Source organism: Chelon labrosus, assembly GCF_963514085.1.
Source record: "Chelon labrosus genome assembly, chromosome: 19".
Lineage (NCBI taxonomy): Eukaryota > Metazoa > Chordata > Actinopteri > Mugiliformes > Mugilidae > Chelon > Chelon labrosus.
Genome location: NC_140352.1, coordinates 13,575,478 through 13,592,302, shown reverse-complemented (window position 1 = coordinate 13,592,302; position 16,825 = coordinate 13,575,478). Strand labels below are relative to the sequence as shown.

The 16,825-nt window shown below is 41.7% G+C and overlaps 2 protein-coding genes across 3 annotated transcripts in view; one reads left to right on the top strand and one right to left on the bottom strand.

Annotated features, from left to right (window-relative positions):
• mapta (microtubule-associated protein tau a) overlaps window positions 1-3,300 on the bottom strand; it is a 33,132-nt gene extending 29,832 nt beyond the window's left edge. For both annotated transcript variants that reach the window (XM_084568038.1, XM_084568036.1), the window contains exon 1: window positions 3,260-3,300. The gene's annotated coding sequence lies outside the window, so the exon portion shown is untranslated. The remainder of the gene's footprint in view (window positions 1-3,259) is intronic.
• Window positions 3,301-9,646: 6,346 nt separating this feature from the next.
• Window positions 9,647-15,005, top strand: LOC311504910 (S-adenosylmethionine synthase-like). The gene is made up of 8 exons (XM_084568249.1): window positions 9,647-9,882; window positions 12,262-12,339; window positions 12,630-12,752; window positions 12,826-12,938; window positions 13,073-13,216; window positions 13,530-13,748; window positions 13,835-14,017; window positions 14,821-15,005. The coding sequence occupies exons 1-8, from the start codon at window positions 9,792-9,794 to the stop codon at window positions 14,956-14,958; spliced, it is 1,089 nt and encodes a 362-aa protein (XP_084424375.1). The 5' UTR covers window positions 9,647-9,791; the 3' UTR covers window positions 14,959-15,005.
• Window positions 15,006-16,825: the final 1,820 nt, after the last annotated feature.

Here is a 16,825-nt window from a genome sequence, read left to right as displayed (position 1 = left end):
TGTTTCTTTCCACTCAGGTAAAGGCAAATTACATTGTCAGGGTTATTTCAGTCTGCGCTCACGTCTGCAGATCTTAAAACCTACGACACGAACTGGAGGTCAGCACTGAAAAATACATCTATCAGGTTGAACAGATGCTAACAAGCTGCACAGAGCCGGCCAGATACAATGAGATATAAGTTTTATTCAATATTTTATAAAATCTAAAATAAAAACTATGTGATGCTTGGTTTATGCGGCTGGAACTGAGCAACTGTTTGAGTAGATGTTGTGTAGGAGGAAGGAGAATTTTCTGGGAAGGTGCAGGTCAGGGTTTGGCGTTGATGGTTTTCAGACCAGAGGCTGTTCTAAAACCGCCCAAAACATTAAATCGACATTTTGTTTAGTTCTTTAACCACCCTGATCATAAAAAGCAATGCAGTCAGAGCAGAGAAGCCGTACAGCAGCAAACTGCAGCGGGCAACCACCACAACGACTGACAGCTTGTAGGAAGCCATTTGATGGCGTAACGTCGCCCATGCAAGCGCTGAATTTCCGGCCTACTTACTTCCCTGACAGAACAGCATGCACACACTTAAGTAAATGCACTTTACTATTTAATGCTGATTTGAAACAAAACCAATGAGAAAATGGGGCTGCGTATCGCTACTGATTTCCTGAATCAATTTGATTTAACTAATGTCATCAGTTCCAGAGATTTGTTGCATTTCCACAATATTTTGGCTCATCCTTCATCCTCCTGTCGTCATACTTTTTTTAAATCCAATCAGTTTTCAGTCTTGACGGTGCTCTAAGAGTTGGAGCTTCTGTCATGTTTTGGATCCCCCTCACACGCCGGCTAACCTCGTTGCCTCTTGAGATTTGTGGGGAGAAACCAATCTCACGAGACCTCATCAAAATTTCTAACAAGAGGATGCGATTGAAGAATTGATCAGAGCACTTTATGAATCGATGTCAGATTTTTCCAATGAAGATCCATTCGAATCCAGTCGGTTCACGTAAACCCAGCCATATTGGAAAAACCAGCCCAACTCTGTTTTTACCTGCAAAATAAACTTTAAAATCGCCCAGCTGGTCGTGAAAATGCTCAATGTGGCAACACTGATCTGCCTTAAGGCTGAGTCTGAGATAGCTTTACCTAAAGCTAATATCTAGACCTGAAATTGACACGTTAATTCTGACATTCACCAGTTTGTGACTGAGGCTGTTAAACCATCATGACAGTCAGAATCACCTGCTCCAGGCCTTGGGGACATAATAATTTGTTGGGCCCCTAATTTTGTGCCACTTTGCGTGACAGTTTTATTATTTCCCCAGACACCCATTAAGTGACAAATGGTCCAACCCTAACCCCGAAATGAAAAGCTACTCAATCAATAATAGGAAGAATTATTGCTCGTAAAGGTAATAGATCCATCGTTCTCTAACGGCAGCTTCTACGGCCGGATTTCTGCAAATTCCCAAAGTTTTCTGCGATTGTAAACTGAAGGAACGTTTGCATTACTGAGCAAATCAAGGCATATAAATATTAATGTGGGCTTCAGGAAATATGTTACATCAGAAACCTGCCAGATGTATTGACGTTTCCATGAATGTGTTTCTGAGTCAATAATACAACTCTGTCTATGGGGTATTAATTAAAAAATTAAAATGACTGATACCTGAACTACAATAAAGATTCAGTGACAGTATATGGAGGGGGCTCAGGTGCCCTAGTCATGACAGCAGCTAGTTTAGCTCAGATGCCCATTGGCTAACAATCTGATATGAGGTTTTAGGACACACACAGTTGTTTTGTAGTTTCCTGTCTGCCTTTGTAATCAGTACATCTGCCCAGCACTTGTGTGGAGGGAGGAGTCCCTGAAAGTCCTCACTGCTAGTGCATACCAGCGCGTTTCTCTTGGAGCAACTCGAGCCAAAGCGCTGCAGAAAGTTGCAGAAGGCTGCCTGAGTCTATCAGAACAGTAACAAGATCACACTGAGATGTCTATCATTCCTTTTTAGCGGATCATCTGGCCGCTTGGAATGGCTCCCAGCTGCGGTTACAGACTCCCAACACGCCCGCTTCCTTCCCTCCACCACCATAATTGTTGCAGAAATCAATGTGGAGCACAAGAAGGCATGAGGATGACAAAGAGGCGTGTCTAATAAATCCACTCAGCCCATCAAAAACAATCAATTAACACGAACGTTCAGCCCATTGTTGGCACAGGTTTGCACTACGGGCTCATGTTGAAAGCCTTTCATGCACCTACTGTGGGTCAGACCGTGTCCGCTGACCCCGGGAGGATTACTGAAGAGCCCATATGTGTCAGATAAGCAGCCTGGTTCAGTGCTCGGGCCGTGTGACAGCGCGCACTCTCCGCTGTTGATCAAATGAAAAATGGGCTTGGCATTTGCGCACAGGGCGCCCGGGCCGTTCTGCTTCCCGTGCAATTTCTGCTCCTTAAATAATGTAAAAATGCGAACATGCATGGGAATCACTGCAATACACCGGGGGGGTTGTTGTTGTTTTAAATGCACACGCAATGTGGAATAAATGGAGTCAACCATCCGGGCCCGGGGATGCAAGAAAGAAGCGAAAGATCCAGAATAACGGGAGGAAAGGCAAATTCACACACTGCGCTCAAATGGCACTACACAAAGAAAACAAGTGTCCGTAGCAGCTCAATTGTAGCAAACCCCTGACAAATAACACTGCTGTCCTCCTGTGATCCTCTAATAATGAGATTATACATATTCTGTGGGATTAGCGAGCGCGCAAGGACAAGATCCGAGTGGCTGGAAGGAAAGCGGGACCTGCTCCGGGGGAAGATGATGGAGACATTTTCTCCTCCTCCTGCTGCTGCTGCTGCTGCTGCTGGGAATCAAGAGAAAACATGAAATGTGTTTTTGTGGGGAGATGACGGTCTGCTCCGCGGCTGGAGCGACGACGGCTGCAACAAAAACACGCTTCTCTTGTTTATCGTGGGCGAGCGTCGATGGAGATCGCGCACAATGAACATTTAAAAGAAAAAGGCAGCGGCAGGAGGATCTGTGCAAACACAAGATGAGAGGGAAAAACCCGTGCATGGTATTTCTATAAGCGCGCAGAGGCCCAACCTCTCCCAGCTCATGCATAAAAAATAATTAAGTGACAAGACGAATGCCGATGGAGGATTTATTTGTCCCGCATGTCGCCCGTTCGCTCTGATGTCTCGGTGTGATTGCTCACAGATCGGATTGCTTAAATACGAGAAATGCGGAGCTGTTTTCTTACCTGAGTGCAGACAGCGGTGTCGTCTCTTCAGCGGCAGTCGCTCACCGGGCGCACACAGCTCCGTCTCCTCGCAGTGAGGCGGCCCGGCCGGTGCGGGGCGCTGCTGAGCGCGGAGGCAGCGCGGCGCGGCGCAGCTGCAGATACGCGACCTGCCTCCAGTCCACCTGGTTTAATGAAGGGCGTAAACAAAGAGGCACACAGATTAAAAAAAACACTTTATGAACACTTCCATACAAGTTTCAAGAAGGCAATTACCCACTTTAAGTGTATTAATCACATCGATAGATGGACTTGACTCACTATATTCAAATTTAACAGTTATCATGCAAATAACTGGAAAACAGATAGAAATCCATCATCTTGCCTCCACAATCTTAATCCTGAAAGTGTGGAAAAGGGTTTAAAAGTAATTAAAATCATCATTTCTTATTACAGATTACTACAAACACCATCTGTATCTCCGGAAATGTACTTCTCTTTTCGTTTTGGTCAAGTGCAATAAAAAATGTCGTCTTAAAAGTATTTGATTCTCTCTGAATTTTCTACATTTCTGTCTAAAATGACTCAAAACATCTGCAGATTTTCGCACAAGTCCTGAAAGCAGACAAAGAGAAGCCAGTCAAACTGATGAAAATATTATACTTGTGTGTTTATTCAGGAAAATGAGCCAATATTACATATCCGCGAGGTGCAAAAACAACAGGTTCTCCAGATTTAGGAAACCTCAAACAAGTTCGGCAGCTTCTATCTTAGCTATGATTTAGACATATCATAGCCTGGACGGCTGAGAATCTTCACAAACTTTTTTGCTGTGGCTCCACACTGTGGTCAGATGAGTCCCGTCCATTTGCTTTACTTGACGTTCACCTGTAGCCAATTCACCTGTAGCCAAACGAAGGGACTGGACAGCGTTTATAAAGACAAAGATACAGTATAGCTACTGTATGTGGCCAAAAGTATATAGACATGTATGTTTCGCTTACAACACGCCACTGAAATTTACTGTCCTTTCACAAAACACTTTCGTTTTTACAAAGTTTGTCAATTTTAATAAACAATAAAAAGCTAAACTTTGTTATTAAACTTTGCTATAAAAGAGAAATACACAGATTGCATAGCCACTAGCAAAAAAAATGACACCTCTAGGATTACAAGTTAATTTCCGTAATGTTCAAATTAAAGTGTTCAGAAGTGTTTTCCAATCAATTTAATGAGACTCATGTGTCGTTCAGTGCCCATGTTGTGTTTAAAAAATCTGTGATTTGCAACAGTCTGATCTTCACAACACATGTTTGTAGAGGTGTATAATGGCACGGACAAAGGAGATGTCTGAGAAGCTCAGAAAAAGAGTTGCTGTTGATTATCAGGCTGGAAAAGATAAAAAAAAAAAAACATTTTTAAAGAGTTTGGAATAAACAAATCTACAGTCAGACACAATAAGTCGATTTAAGACAATTGGAGGATCAATAACGTCCTATCTTGATTGTGGGTCACAGGATTTAGTGGCATTATTCATTCATTCATTCATTTCTTTTCTGTAACCGCTCGTCCTCTGGAGGGTCACGAGGGGGCTGGAGTCTATCCCAGCTGTCACTGGGCGAAAGGTGGGTACGCCCTAATTTTAGGTCCCTTATAAACTCGCTTGCCATTTTATTAGGTACACTAGTGAAGGTGAAAACATTTTAATACGACAGTCCTGCACTAAATGATTTCTTCACGACTGTTGTAACGTTCAGTTGATGTTGAAACGGCATCAGAAAGGTGGTAAAACAACGGTCTGATCATTTTAGAGGATGTAGTTTGTGGTGCTGTTAAACTGGACTTCAACACTAAAGTGTCTTTTATGGACGACCCATTAAACGTACAGAAACTAGAGGCTCAAGGTGATTCTTTAAAGGTGTGTGAATTAAAAAAACATAAAACAAAATGTGCATGTTGTCTTAATGAATTTGTATCTTTACATAAGTCACATATCTGACTGACTTTGATTAGTTTTTTAAGTTTGTTCACTTTAAACATACACCATTTTTAAACCAATTCTGACATTAGTTTTTTATTGTGCTTATACTTCAGATATTTTGATTGTGTTTTTGAATTTTGATGAGATGCACAGAACTTTATTAGAAATTCAAAATAAGTTTCCTATAAACCTATAAATTTTCCAAAATTAACAAATACGTCAGAGTGGACTTAAGGCTTGATGCTTGACAGGCGTAAAAACTTCTACTTTAATAAAGGTGAAAACCAGCAGGCTAAAAGAGAAAGTAAAAGGTCTATGTTTAGGTAATAAATACCTTCATATATTATGTATAAAAACATGCAGCGTTTGCATATGAGAGAGTCAGCCAGACTGAGCCGAAGCTACAGTAACAGATCAGTGTTGGTCGGCGCACAAAGGTCGAGTGTTGGCACATGAAACAGTGCAGCCTTGTGTAACTCCTCTTTCACTGGCCTCCCTGTGGCCTCTCACTGTCACACAGCAGGTGCCAACTCTTACACTAAGTCGAGAAACTAGTCAGCCCCGGAAAACAGCAGTGGGATTATTGACGGCTGGATGTGTGTTTGGGAAGCCGCGACACTAGGGGCGAGCCTTTTTTTGTGCCGTCATTCTTCGGTTTCCCACTCTTGTTTTTGGTTTATTGGGAACGTGCCCAGTGTAACAGCTGCCAGATGATTTCTCCTGCGGTGGAAGTCTACTGTGGGCCAGGTGGCTGCTGTGGGAACCTTGCCCGTCTTTAAATCCTCACGTGGTCGGCCGTCAGCCACTTCACAGACGGGAGGACATTTCAGGTTTTCATGCATATTTCAGGGAGTAGAAGAAGGTGTAGGAGAAGACATATACTGTAACTAAGCAGCGGCATACGGCCATCTTAGCTTAGCATTAAGACTAGAAACAGAGGGAATCAGAGTGGTGGATAGAGCCTCTTATATACACATATATACCTATCAGCCACAACATTAAAACCACTGACAGGAGAAGTAAATAACATTGACCATCTTGTGACAATTCAGTGTTCTGCTGAGAAACTTTTGGACCTGGCATTCATGTGGATGTTACTTAGACATGTAGCACCCACCTAGACCAGACCAGGCACCCCCACCCCATAGCAATAACACTCCTTGATGGCAGCAGCCATCCCCAGCAGGATGCAGGCACACACACAAAAACAATTAGGAACAATTCAAAAAACATGAAAAACAGCACAAGGTGTTGACCTGGCCTCCAAATTCACTAGATTCCAAACGGATCAAGTATTTGTGGGATGATCCACAGAGGCCCCTCCCCTCAAAGGGCCCCACTAACACTATTCTGTTGCCAGACACCACAGGACACCCTCAGAAGGCCCATGTCCATTCTCTGATGAGTCACAACTGTTTTGGAGGCACAAGGGAGACCTACACAATATTAGGAAGGTGATATACAGCGCCGTACAGTGCATTTATTTATTCAAGAGAATGAATCATTTGTACATATCTGTGTGGTGCAAATGTATGTGAACCCTTGTTTTGTTTTTAGTATCTGGTGTGACCCCCTTGAGCATCTCTGATAACTGCCGATCTGTCGTCTACAGCGGCTTGGAAGAATTTTAGCTCATTCCTCAGTAGAGAACCGCCTCAGTTCTGGTGGGATTCCTCACGTGAAATTTTTGCTTCAGGTGCTTCAACAACATTTCTACTGGATGAAGATGAGGACTTTGAACGAGTCACATTGATTGGAAACACTTCTGGAGAGATGGACTTTAATTTGGCCATGAATTTAATTTCTAATCCCAGAGGTGTACTTTACAGATATGTATTATTTATATTTATACAGATATTCAATATTTAATGTGTTAATTTTTGATTTTGATTTTTTTTTTGCCAGTATTCCTAATTTAATTAGACTAATTAAAATGTCATCTTAAAATATACCTTAATTTAACTGGCATTAGTGGAATTTTTAGACATTTATGTGTGATTTTTCTATTCAAACAAACGTAGCAGAGGTTTACTTAGTAATTACTGAAACAATGCAGTGAAGTAGCAAATAGGATCAAACACTAGAGGGAGCTACTGCAGCAACAACAGCCTCAAAATGAAGCTTCACTGCAGAACACCTCTGTTTTTAACTCTCTTATCCAAATTCAGTACTACATGATACAAGCAATTCACTGATATAATGGCAGTCCCACAATAAATCCATAGCATTTTTTTCACAAAGTACAACAAAAGTACAACTTAACTTCACATCAAGACATGAGTCACTAAAGAAATGTACTGACAAAGTGGTTCTGCTGCTGTGGAGTATCAAATCTGATGGGAAATAGTGCAGAAGATAATGGAGGAGGAGGAGGAGGAGGAGGAGGAGGAGGAGGAGGATGACAAGAAAAAAGGGGAAGAAGAAGAGAAAAAGTAGGAGATTAAGAAGAAGGAATAGGAAAGAAGGAGGAGGAGAAGGAACAGGAGGAGTAAGAAAAAGGAGAAGAAAGGGAAGAGAAGGAGAAAAAGGAGAATAAGGAAGAGGAGGAAACGAAGAATGCGGAGGGGAAGGGGTAGACGTTTTCCTCCATCTTTATCTCCATTACTGAATGACCAAGATGTCTCCATATCTCCCAACGTTGCTGTCCACATTGATTCCAGCTTTGTTCATTTTTTCAAACACTTGGTTGTTTTTCTACCTCCATGTTTCTGTCCATCCTAGAAACTCATGACCTGACGTTTATCCCGCATGAAGCAAACGTGCTCAGAAAGAATGAATTTATTCCCACCAGAGGGAAACCAGCAGATCAAGTCTTCCCTCTACATCTGATTGAAAAATCCTTCTGATCAGTTTGTTCTGATTGAGATTGTAATTCAGATTATTGGTGTAATATTAGTGTCCAGCAATAGTTTTGGTTCAGCCAAGCCTATATGGCTGAAGACACCTCTGAATGTGCTTGAATGAGTTCGAACATTTGAAGAAACAAGCAGCAAGAAACAGGCAGGCTTGTTCACATTTCAACCTCATACTGTGAAATCACAGTAACTGCTATCAATACCTTCACTAGTGATTATTATATGAATGAGCATCACATAATCATGATTGATTAAATTTATTAACACGCACTCACCTTCAGTTATAAGAAGGGTTGTTTGTGGCCATGTTGATTGATTCCTCATTAAACGTCTCTGCAGAGTTGAGTATTTTTGAGGAAGTCGCCATCTTGGGGATGATTGCTAACATTAGCTACCGCAGCGCTAGCATCCTCAGGAGCAGCCGCGGGCAGGTTAGCTTTATAGTTGTGTTCAGTCCCCACTAACAATTTGGTTGCGCCTTTATGAGACCAGATGACATCACCTGCATGTTAGTCTTATTGTTATTACTGGTATTTCTAGGGTTGGTTTAAACTGAGTCGGACAAAACGTTGCTAATGCTAAGTTAGCAAAAAATAAATAAATTGCGCTCTAGCTAACCGGAAGTGAAAATAAGGTCAAAAGTTCAATGTTAGCTGCGAAGTGTTTTTCTTTATAAAAATAAACGTTTTAATTTGATTATTTATTTATTTATTTAAAAATCGTTTTCGTTAAAAAAAACGTTTTAAAAAATATAAATTCCCAGCTGTCACCAGGTAAGAAAATTAACCAATATTTGATAATTATAATAATAGATCAATTATACGATTAGCAAATTGTCTCTTAATTTAAGAAAACACAACAAGACGAGACAAGACGAGACAAGACAAGACGACACACACCAACATGAGACTTTATTGACCTCCAAGGGGAAATTTAGGTGTTACAGCAAGACAAGAGTTGAGTGAAAAAAGAGGGGAAGGCCAAATATACACTATGGAAATCATGAATGTCATGAATAATGACAATTACAATAGGAGTATTGCACCCAAAATTAACACATATTGTGCAGAAATGACATGATAAATGAGAAAATTCCATAGTTATTTGCATTGCACTTGAGAAAAGAGAAAAGAACAAATATTATCATAAAAGAGAGAGACATATTGTCCAGAGGATGTCTGCGGTCCCTTAGTTGTGGAAGAAACTCAGCCTCAGTGCCAAGAATCTGTCATCATCTATGACTTTATTATTTCATCCACATTCTTTCTGCATATGCGCGCTCTTTGACTTGTGAATAAAACGTCCCATTGGCAGGCAGCTCCATGTGTACACAGCCGCAGACGCCCCATCAGAGACCTCAGGGGCCCCCAGGTACAAGGAAACAAAGAGTGGGTATCAATGGCTCGTCGGTGGAGGGACGTCAGAGCGACGCTTTGCTGAAATGAGCTGTGCTGAGTTGGTGAATTCAGGTTGAGACAGTGAGAACATTCAGCACACGACGGGTTAAAAAGTGTTCCTAAGGAAAAAAAAAAAAGAAGCCATCCCTCCCTCCTTCCCCTCTGAATGGTCTAACCCACTGGTTCACATGGCGCCCTCCCCCCCGTGTGTGTGTTGTCTTTGCCTTATAGAGTACAGAGTTATCCGGCTGCTCTGCCTTGGCACAGAGAGATTAGGCCCAACCTGTCCCCGGTGTTCTTACTAGAGACATAAGGACAGAATGAATGGTACAATGGATGGGAACTACTACCACGCTCCTCATGACAGCTCCTTTATGTTTACCTCAGAGTCTGTGGGAGAGGGACATCCTGGTGAGTACAGGACTTCCTCACCATGCGGTTATCATGTGGCAAACCCGTTCATGTTTCAGTGATCATTGATGATTCTGAGGAATGTGCAGAATCCTGAGCTGCACGAAAAACGGTTACAGAGCCACATGGCAGTGATTTTCTAATGTCATTTTACTTCTACTTTATGCATCTTTGACTTATTTATTATGTGTGCTGTAGCTGCACGGGAAGCGTAGTAGTGCAAGAAAGTAGAAACTGTAAATCAGACTGGTTGATCAGCTTGTTTTAAAAAATAGGATGTCATTCAGATTAGACTGAATAACTGTTTGCACATTTGAAAATCAGCTGATTTAACAGACTCTGAGAAAACAAAGTCAATAAATTCAAACATATCCGTCCCTCTAAGAATCAGAGTTTTCTCAGTTTGAAGAGTTTTTTTTTAAATCTGTTAAAACTACAAAAAGTCTCAATCAGAACTTTTACCCACTCTACTAAACACAAAGACCTTTTATTTAATGCAAATGCATTATTTAGAATTATTGCTAGCTTATAGCATTCTTCCCAGAATGCATTGCATCAATTCCATTTTTTGATTTTGATTTTTATACATGGGGATAATCTAAATTAAAACAGTACAAACCACAACCAAGACAGCTCCATGCTGTACTTGATGAACGATTGTAAGCTGTAGAACTGTGATGTTAAATTACAATATACACCAGTTCAACCATAACATTGTGACAAGTACGAGGTGACGTGAATACCACGGGTTGTCTTGTTATCATGGCTCCTGTCAGTGGGTGGGATAAATCAAGCAGCGAGTAAGTGAAGATTTTGTCCTCAAAGCTGATATTTGAAGCAGGAAAAAATGGACAAGTGGAAGTGATTGAGCAACTTTGACAGGGACCAAACTGTGATGGCTAGAGAACTGGTTCAGAATATCTCCAGAACTCCAGCTCTTGTGGGGTGTTCCTGGTCTGTAGTGGTGAGTATCTATCATAAGTTGTCCAAGGAAGGAGAAGAACCAGAGCCAGGGTCAAGGACCAAGGCCAAGGATCATTGAGAAGTCCAATCCAAAAGACAAGCTGCTTGCATCTATTACATCCTGCCATTCATGTGGAGGTCACTTGGAGCAAGATGATGCTCCTTGTTCAGGGAATGGCTTGAGGAACAACAACGAGTTCAAGGTGTTGACTTGACCTCCAAACTCCTTAAAGCTCAATCCAATCCAGGATGTTCTAGACAAAGAAGTCCAATCCATGGAGTCCCCACCTCTCAACTTAAAGCAGTACTTATAGGATCTGCTACTAATGTCTTGGTGCCAGGTAGCACAGCACACCTTCAGAGGTCTAGAGGAGTCCATGCATCAATGGGAGTCCTACACAGTATTAGGCAGGTAGTAATACTAAATGTACAAAAAGTCTCAAAGTAGAAGCACTCACTGGTTTTTCAGTGGATTGGTCCAAACACCTGAATCTTACGTCTCCAGGGAAACTTTTCTCTTCTTTTAAATGCAGCATTCAGTGTTTGTTGTTTGGGTGCAGCCTTGCCTGAGTGGACTCCATGGATTCTGTTTAGTGAGGTTTTTTTTGTAGGTGATGAATCAAGTTGGTAGTATTGATTAATAATCTTCTACTACCACCTCAACAAACATCCACATTGAACAATTTACAAATTTCTGTCTGACTGAATTCATTTTCCAGAGTAAAGTTCTTCCACACAGCAGACATGTTTGGTTCGTCTTTGATTTTTGGCAGCTTTGACGCTAGCCAGCTGCCATTAAAACGGAAGAAAAAGATGTTTTTACACAGTTTTGGTTTATGGCAGACCTAAACTATGAAAGATCATTCTTAGCTGAAGCCCCAGTACTGATCAGGACATCCCTACTCATCGCTGCAGTGCATTTTGTTATATACAAAGTAAGTTTCATAAGTTATTTTGTACTCTGATGTTTTGTTTGCATTTTGGTCCTACCTTCCTGCTACACATTGTGACAGCTAAACTTAAAACAAGTGGAAAAAATATTTCCTATAAATCCGCTTAAACCAAATTAGTTTTGTAGCTTGAAACCATAAAGCGTTGACTTCGTAAAAAACTGAGATTCTGTTCTTGTTTTGGAAGCGTATCATAAAGGAGTGAAAAGTAGAATATTCTTGTCTAAAATACACAGTAGCAGATGTTCACTGCAACCAATTACAGCGTGACGGTGATTTAAAGTTACAGCATGCAATGTAACACCAAGCCAAGGCTATTCATAGTCCATAACTCTTACTAGGAAAGAGGTGTGGCTCTCCGATGGAGCCATGAAGTGGAATCTGACGAGCGCTGCCGAAGAGAGGTCACGGGAGGAAAACAGGTGCAGCAGATGTGTTGATGAATGCAAAATTTATCTTCTTCCAGATAAGATATGCGACCAGATCAGTGATGCAGTGCTGGACGCTCACCTGAGGCAAGACCCTGATGCCAAAGTGGCTTGTGGTGAGTAAAAGTGAGCCAGCAGAGGGAGGCAACGCACAAGAGAGAGAGAAAGAACCTCTACAGAATAGAAGCTCCAGGGTTTGTTAGCTGCTTTTAGCATGACACACCTGAAGCAACTAAACTGTTGGTGGTAGAGGTGCATTATGGGTAATGTAGGTGATTTAACAGAACACAACATACTTACTGTATAGTACTCCTATACTATTTACAATAAATTCAATATGAAATTGATGTAATAAGTGAATATGAACATTTTACAACGGTGAAACGTCCTGTGTGTGATAAAACAGAGACGGTGTGTAAGACTGGCATGGTTCTGCTTTGTGGGGAGATCACATCTCGAGCATACGTGGACTACCAGAGGGTGGTGAGAGAAATCATCCAACATATCGGTTATGACGAATCAGACAAAGGTGAGAGGAAAGTAAGGTGTTCGCCTTCAGATTTTGGTTGCTGCCAGACCTTAAATGTCTCTTTTGTGTCCAGGATTCGACTATAAGACCTGTAACGTGCTGGTGGCCCTGGAGCAGCAGTCTCCTGACATTGCACAGGGAGTTCATGTCGATCGTCCAGAGAGCGAGGTTGGAGCTGGAGATCAGGTCGTTAAAAAGCTTTTACCGACTGGAAACCAAATAATCTAATTTCTCTGCAAATCTAATACTAAGTTTCTTTTTAGGAGGGTAGAGACAAATGACACTATAACTTATTCATTGTCTTTGTGCTGTGTGGACAGGGTCTGATGTTTGGATACGCCACAGATGAGACTGAAGAGTGCATGCCCCTGACTATAGTCCTGGCACACAAACTCAATGCCAAGATGGCCGAACTGAGACGAAATGGGACGGTCCCCTGGCTCCGCCCCGACTCCAAGACACAGGTGGGAACAAAACACAAGAACCCCAGTTCTCATTACTTTCCCCTCAGTTCTTAAAGTCGTCTCGGGGTAACATGCCACAGTTCTTTTGTGGGTTCAGTCTGTCTCTTTTAGGGACAAGTAAAGAAAGAGGTCTATCTAAAATAGCAAAACCCAGCTCTGAGCAGGGGAGGGGGTTGGAGACACTGCTCATCAGCCACTTATAACACAGTCCCCAAAAAATATCTCCTTTAATTTGGAAGTAATAAGAGGACATTTTGAGACAGAATGAGCATGTGTGGTTTACAAATGACTGATTTTAATATTCAAAATCCAGGTGACAGTTCATTACACCCAGGAAAATGGCGCCGTGATCCCCAAGAGAGTCCACACCGTGGTGATCTCAGTGCAACACGATGACTACGTGAGCCTGGAGGAGCAGAAAAATGTCCTGAAGGAGAAGGTCGTCAAGGCCGTGGTGCCTTCAAGGTACCTGGACGAGGACACCGTCTATCACCTGCAGCCCAGCGGACGCTTTGTGATCGGTGGACCACAGGTGAAGATCTTAAAGAGGCAGGGACATGCGTACGGCCCACGGCCTTCTGGAAGATAGATACTGAATGAATGAATGATTCTCTGCAGGGTGACGCCGGAGTGACGGGCAGGAAGATCATAGTTGACACGTACGGCGGTTGGGGGGCTCACGGTGGAGGAGCTTTCTCTGGGAAGGACTACACAAAGGTGGACCGCTCGGCGGCCTACGCTGCCCGCTGGGTGGCAAAGTCTCTGGTGAAGTCCAAACTGTGCAGGAGGGTGCTGGTGCAGGTAAGACCCTGTTACGGCAAATCACAGATGCAGACTTCCTGGTCTTTAGTAAATAAGGAGGATTAAATATTAAATTAACACAAGAATCAGCTGAAACAAATCTCACATAAGTTGTACAGCCAAAAGTATGTGGGCATATTGTACACTTTTCTTTTTAGGGAAATCTTATACACTGATCAGTCATAACATTACTAATATAGTGTACATCCCCCTGACACCATGGAGGCATGGAATCCTCTAGACCTTTGAAGGTGTGCTGTGGTATCTGGCACAAAGACGTAATCAGCAGATCCTTTAAGTCCTGCTTTAAATTGAGAGGTGGGGCATCCATGGATCAGACTAGTTCGTCCACAACATCCCAAAGATGCTGTACTGGACTGAGATCTAGGGAATTTCAGAGGCCAACACCTTGAACTCGTTGACGATGTTCCTTAAAACCATTCAGTGCATGAAGTCAGCTCCAAAAAGCAAAGGTTTTCTGGAGAGGAACTTAGCTAGCCTGCAGTGAAACCTCACCACTGCTCTTGTGTTTGAATGGGATAAAATGCCTGAAGCCAAAATCTTCCAGTAATGCTGGAGGATGATATTACAGCACATTCAATTTTGGAATAAAATCTTCGAGTAACATCTTCATCCATCAAAGGTGTGGGCCTAGTTTTTCAATGTCCACAACATTTTCTTTATTGTGTTCAGGGAACCCACAAAATCCCGCTCCTTACCTTTAAAGACACCCAAAATACATACTGCGTTGACTAATTTTTGTCCCTGGTGAGTCATCAACAATTTCCTGTTTCTGTTTTCAGGTGGCGTATGCGATCGGAGTAGCTCACCCTCTGTCCATCTCCCTGTTCACCTATGGCACCTCTCCGAAGAGTGAGAAGGAGCTTCTGCAGATCGTCAACAAAAACTTCGACCTCAGACCTGGAGTCATCGTCAGGTGAGGATTACGCCTACACTACTGCTTTGACTTAACCATGGAAACACAGTCATATACATGTACGTTGTATGGTGCTGCAGAGACCTGGACCTGAAGAGGCCGATATACCAGAAAACAGCCTGCTACGGACACTTTGGGAGAAAGGAGTTTCCCTGGGAAGTCCCGAAGAACCTCAACTTCTAGAGTGTGAGCTGAGTGTGAGTGATTTATAGAAAGCTGTTCTTGAGTTCTTGTTATCTGATAAGAGAAAGGCTGCTGCAGGAGGAGTGGGTGGAGTGCAGATTATCTCTTGTCATTGGTCGGAGGTTTGTGTTTGAGGGGTTTCATCTATAATTCAACAATTTGATGCCCCCTGCCCCTCAACGTTAGTCTGAAATATGAGCGAGTTATTAGATATATAGCATAATCTTTTCTGATTAGAACTGAATGACCGGATTGCAGGAGAGAAACCATGCATTTTTACAAAGAAAACTATAATGTCTTAATAATAAACCAAATTCTTTGTGTTTATTCTGCACGCAGCCAGTAGAGTTTCTGCAGGTGTTACTGTTACGGATCTAAGGCATTTAATGATCCTAAAGTTCTCATTTATGGCAGATTTTTAATTTTTTTGTGGCCCTGGTGTTAAAAATCAAACCTTAACTCTTCAACTACCTTTTGTTTTTTTCTTCGAAGATCCACGTTTAAGAATTTCTGTAGAAAACTGGATTTTTTTAAGACCTGCAGCCAACTCTGAAAACGGCCCCAAGGCAAGCATAAGATGTGATTTCTGAGGAAGATGCATGCAGCAGAAGATGCATGCATCATTACATTTATACCACGTGTTTTATATGACAGATTGATGGCTGTAGAATCCCTGCAGGTTTTGGCTGGATGATCTGAACCCTGTGGAGGTATTAAAGGTACATTCTTCCTGTTTTCAGAGCTCTTTGTGTTCAGTTTTTCTATAAGAAATCTATTAAAAACCCCACTTTTATAAGACCCCCCAGTGTCTATAAAGCATAGTACGTGTCTTAAATGATTTGGTTTAATGATGTCATGAGTTTAACCTGCAAAGACAAAAAAATAAAGATAGATAAAAATGTCCAAAGAGGCTTCAGTACGGTGGCCGAGGGAGCAATGCACCGCGACTAAAGAAAACATCTTCATCCTTTTTCAAACGTTGAGGAAGCTACAACACCAGCAGCACAAACCTCAATGGAAATATTTCCAGGGGAAAGCATTGTTGTGCAGTCACTTTGCATATGAATTGTGTCATCATCGGATTATTTGGATCAACTGGCTAATAAAAGGCCAAAAGCTTTATAAGGAATGCCTTTTTTGGCCTTCGTCTGGAAACATCTCTGTTATCATTTGTGCTTCTTGCTTCTGTATTTTCTGGTGCTATCAGTGTTTGCATTACATGTGTTGTCAGATTGTCTCTATACCCTGCACCGATGCTGGTACTTGATATTAAAATTGAGATTCTGTGGCCTTAAGACACATGCAGTGTTTTTTTTTTTGTTTGTTTGTTTTTTTTTTTAAAACATGAAATAAGCTTTAAATGCTTTTTTAAATGTATTTTTATTTTTTGTTGTCTGCATACATTACCGAAATCGCATTTTTTAGAAAAGTCTTAATATGATAAAATACATAATTTGATAATTATTTCCTTATAATAGTTTGGTCCCATTAAATCTGTAGGAAGTCCTTTTCACTGAGAGAAATGAGACACAACAAGATATACAACAGAACAGAGCTTATCCAGGAAATATGAGCCAGCTAGTTAGTCAGTATGTCGCAGTGGATATCATGACTTGAATTACAGGATAGACGTGTACATCTGCAGATACTGTAATTTTGGACATTTTTAACAGTTAATCCACCTTAAA

Excerpts from the sequence above, each read along its gene's own strand:
- LOC311504910 (XM_084568249.1), top strand. The coding sequence starts at position 9,792 with ATGAATGGTACAATGGATGGGAACTACTACCACGCTCCTCATGACAGC. Across the intron at positions 12,340-12,629 it reads TGATGCCAAAGTGGCTTGTG|AGACGGTGTGTAAGACTGGC; the intron begins GTGAGTAAAAGT and ends GTGATAAAACAG. Across the intron at positions 12,753-12,825 it reads TTATGACGAATCAGACAAAG|GATTCGACTATAAGACCTGT; the intron begins GTGAGAGGAAAG and ends TTTTGTGTCCAG.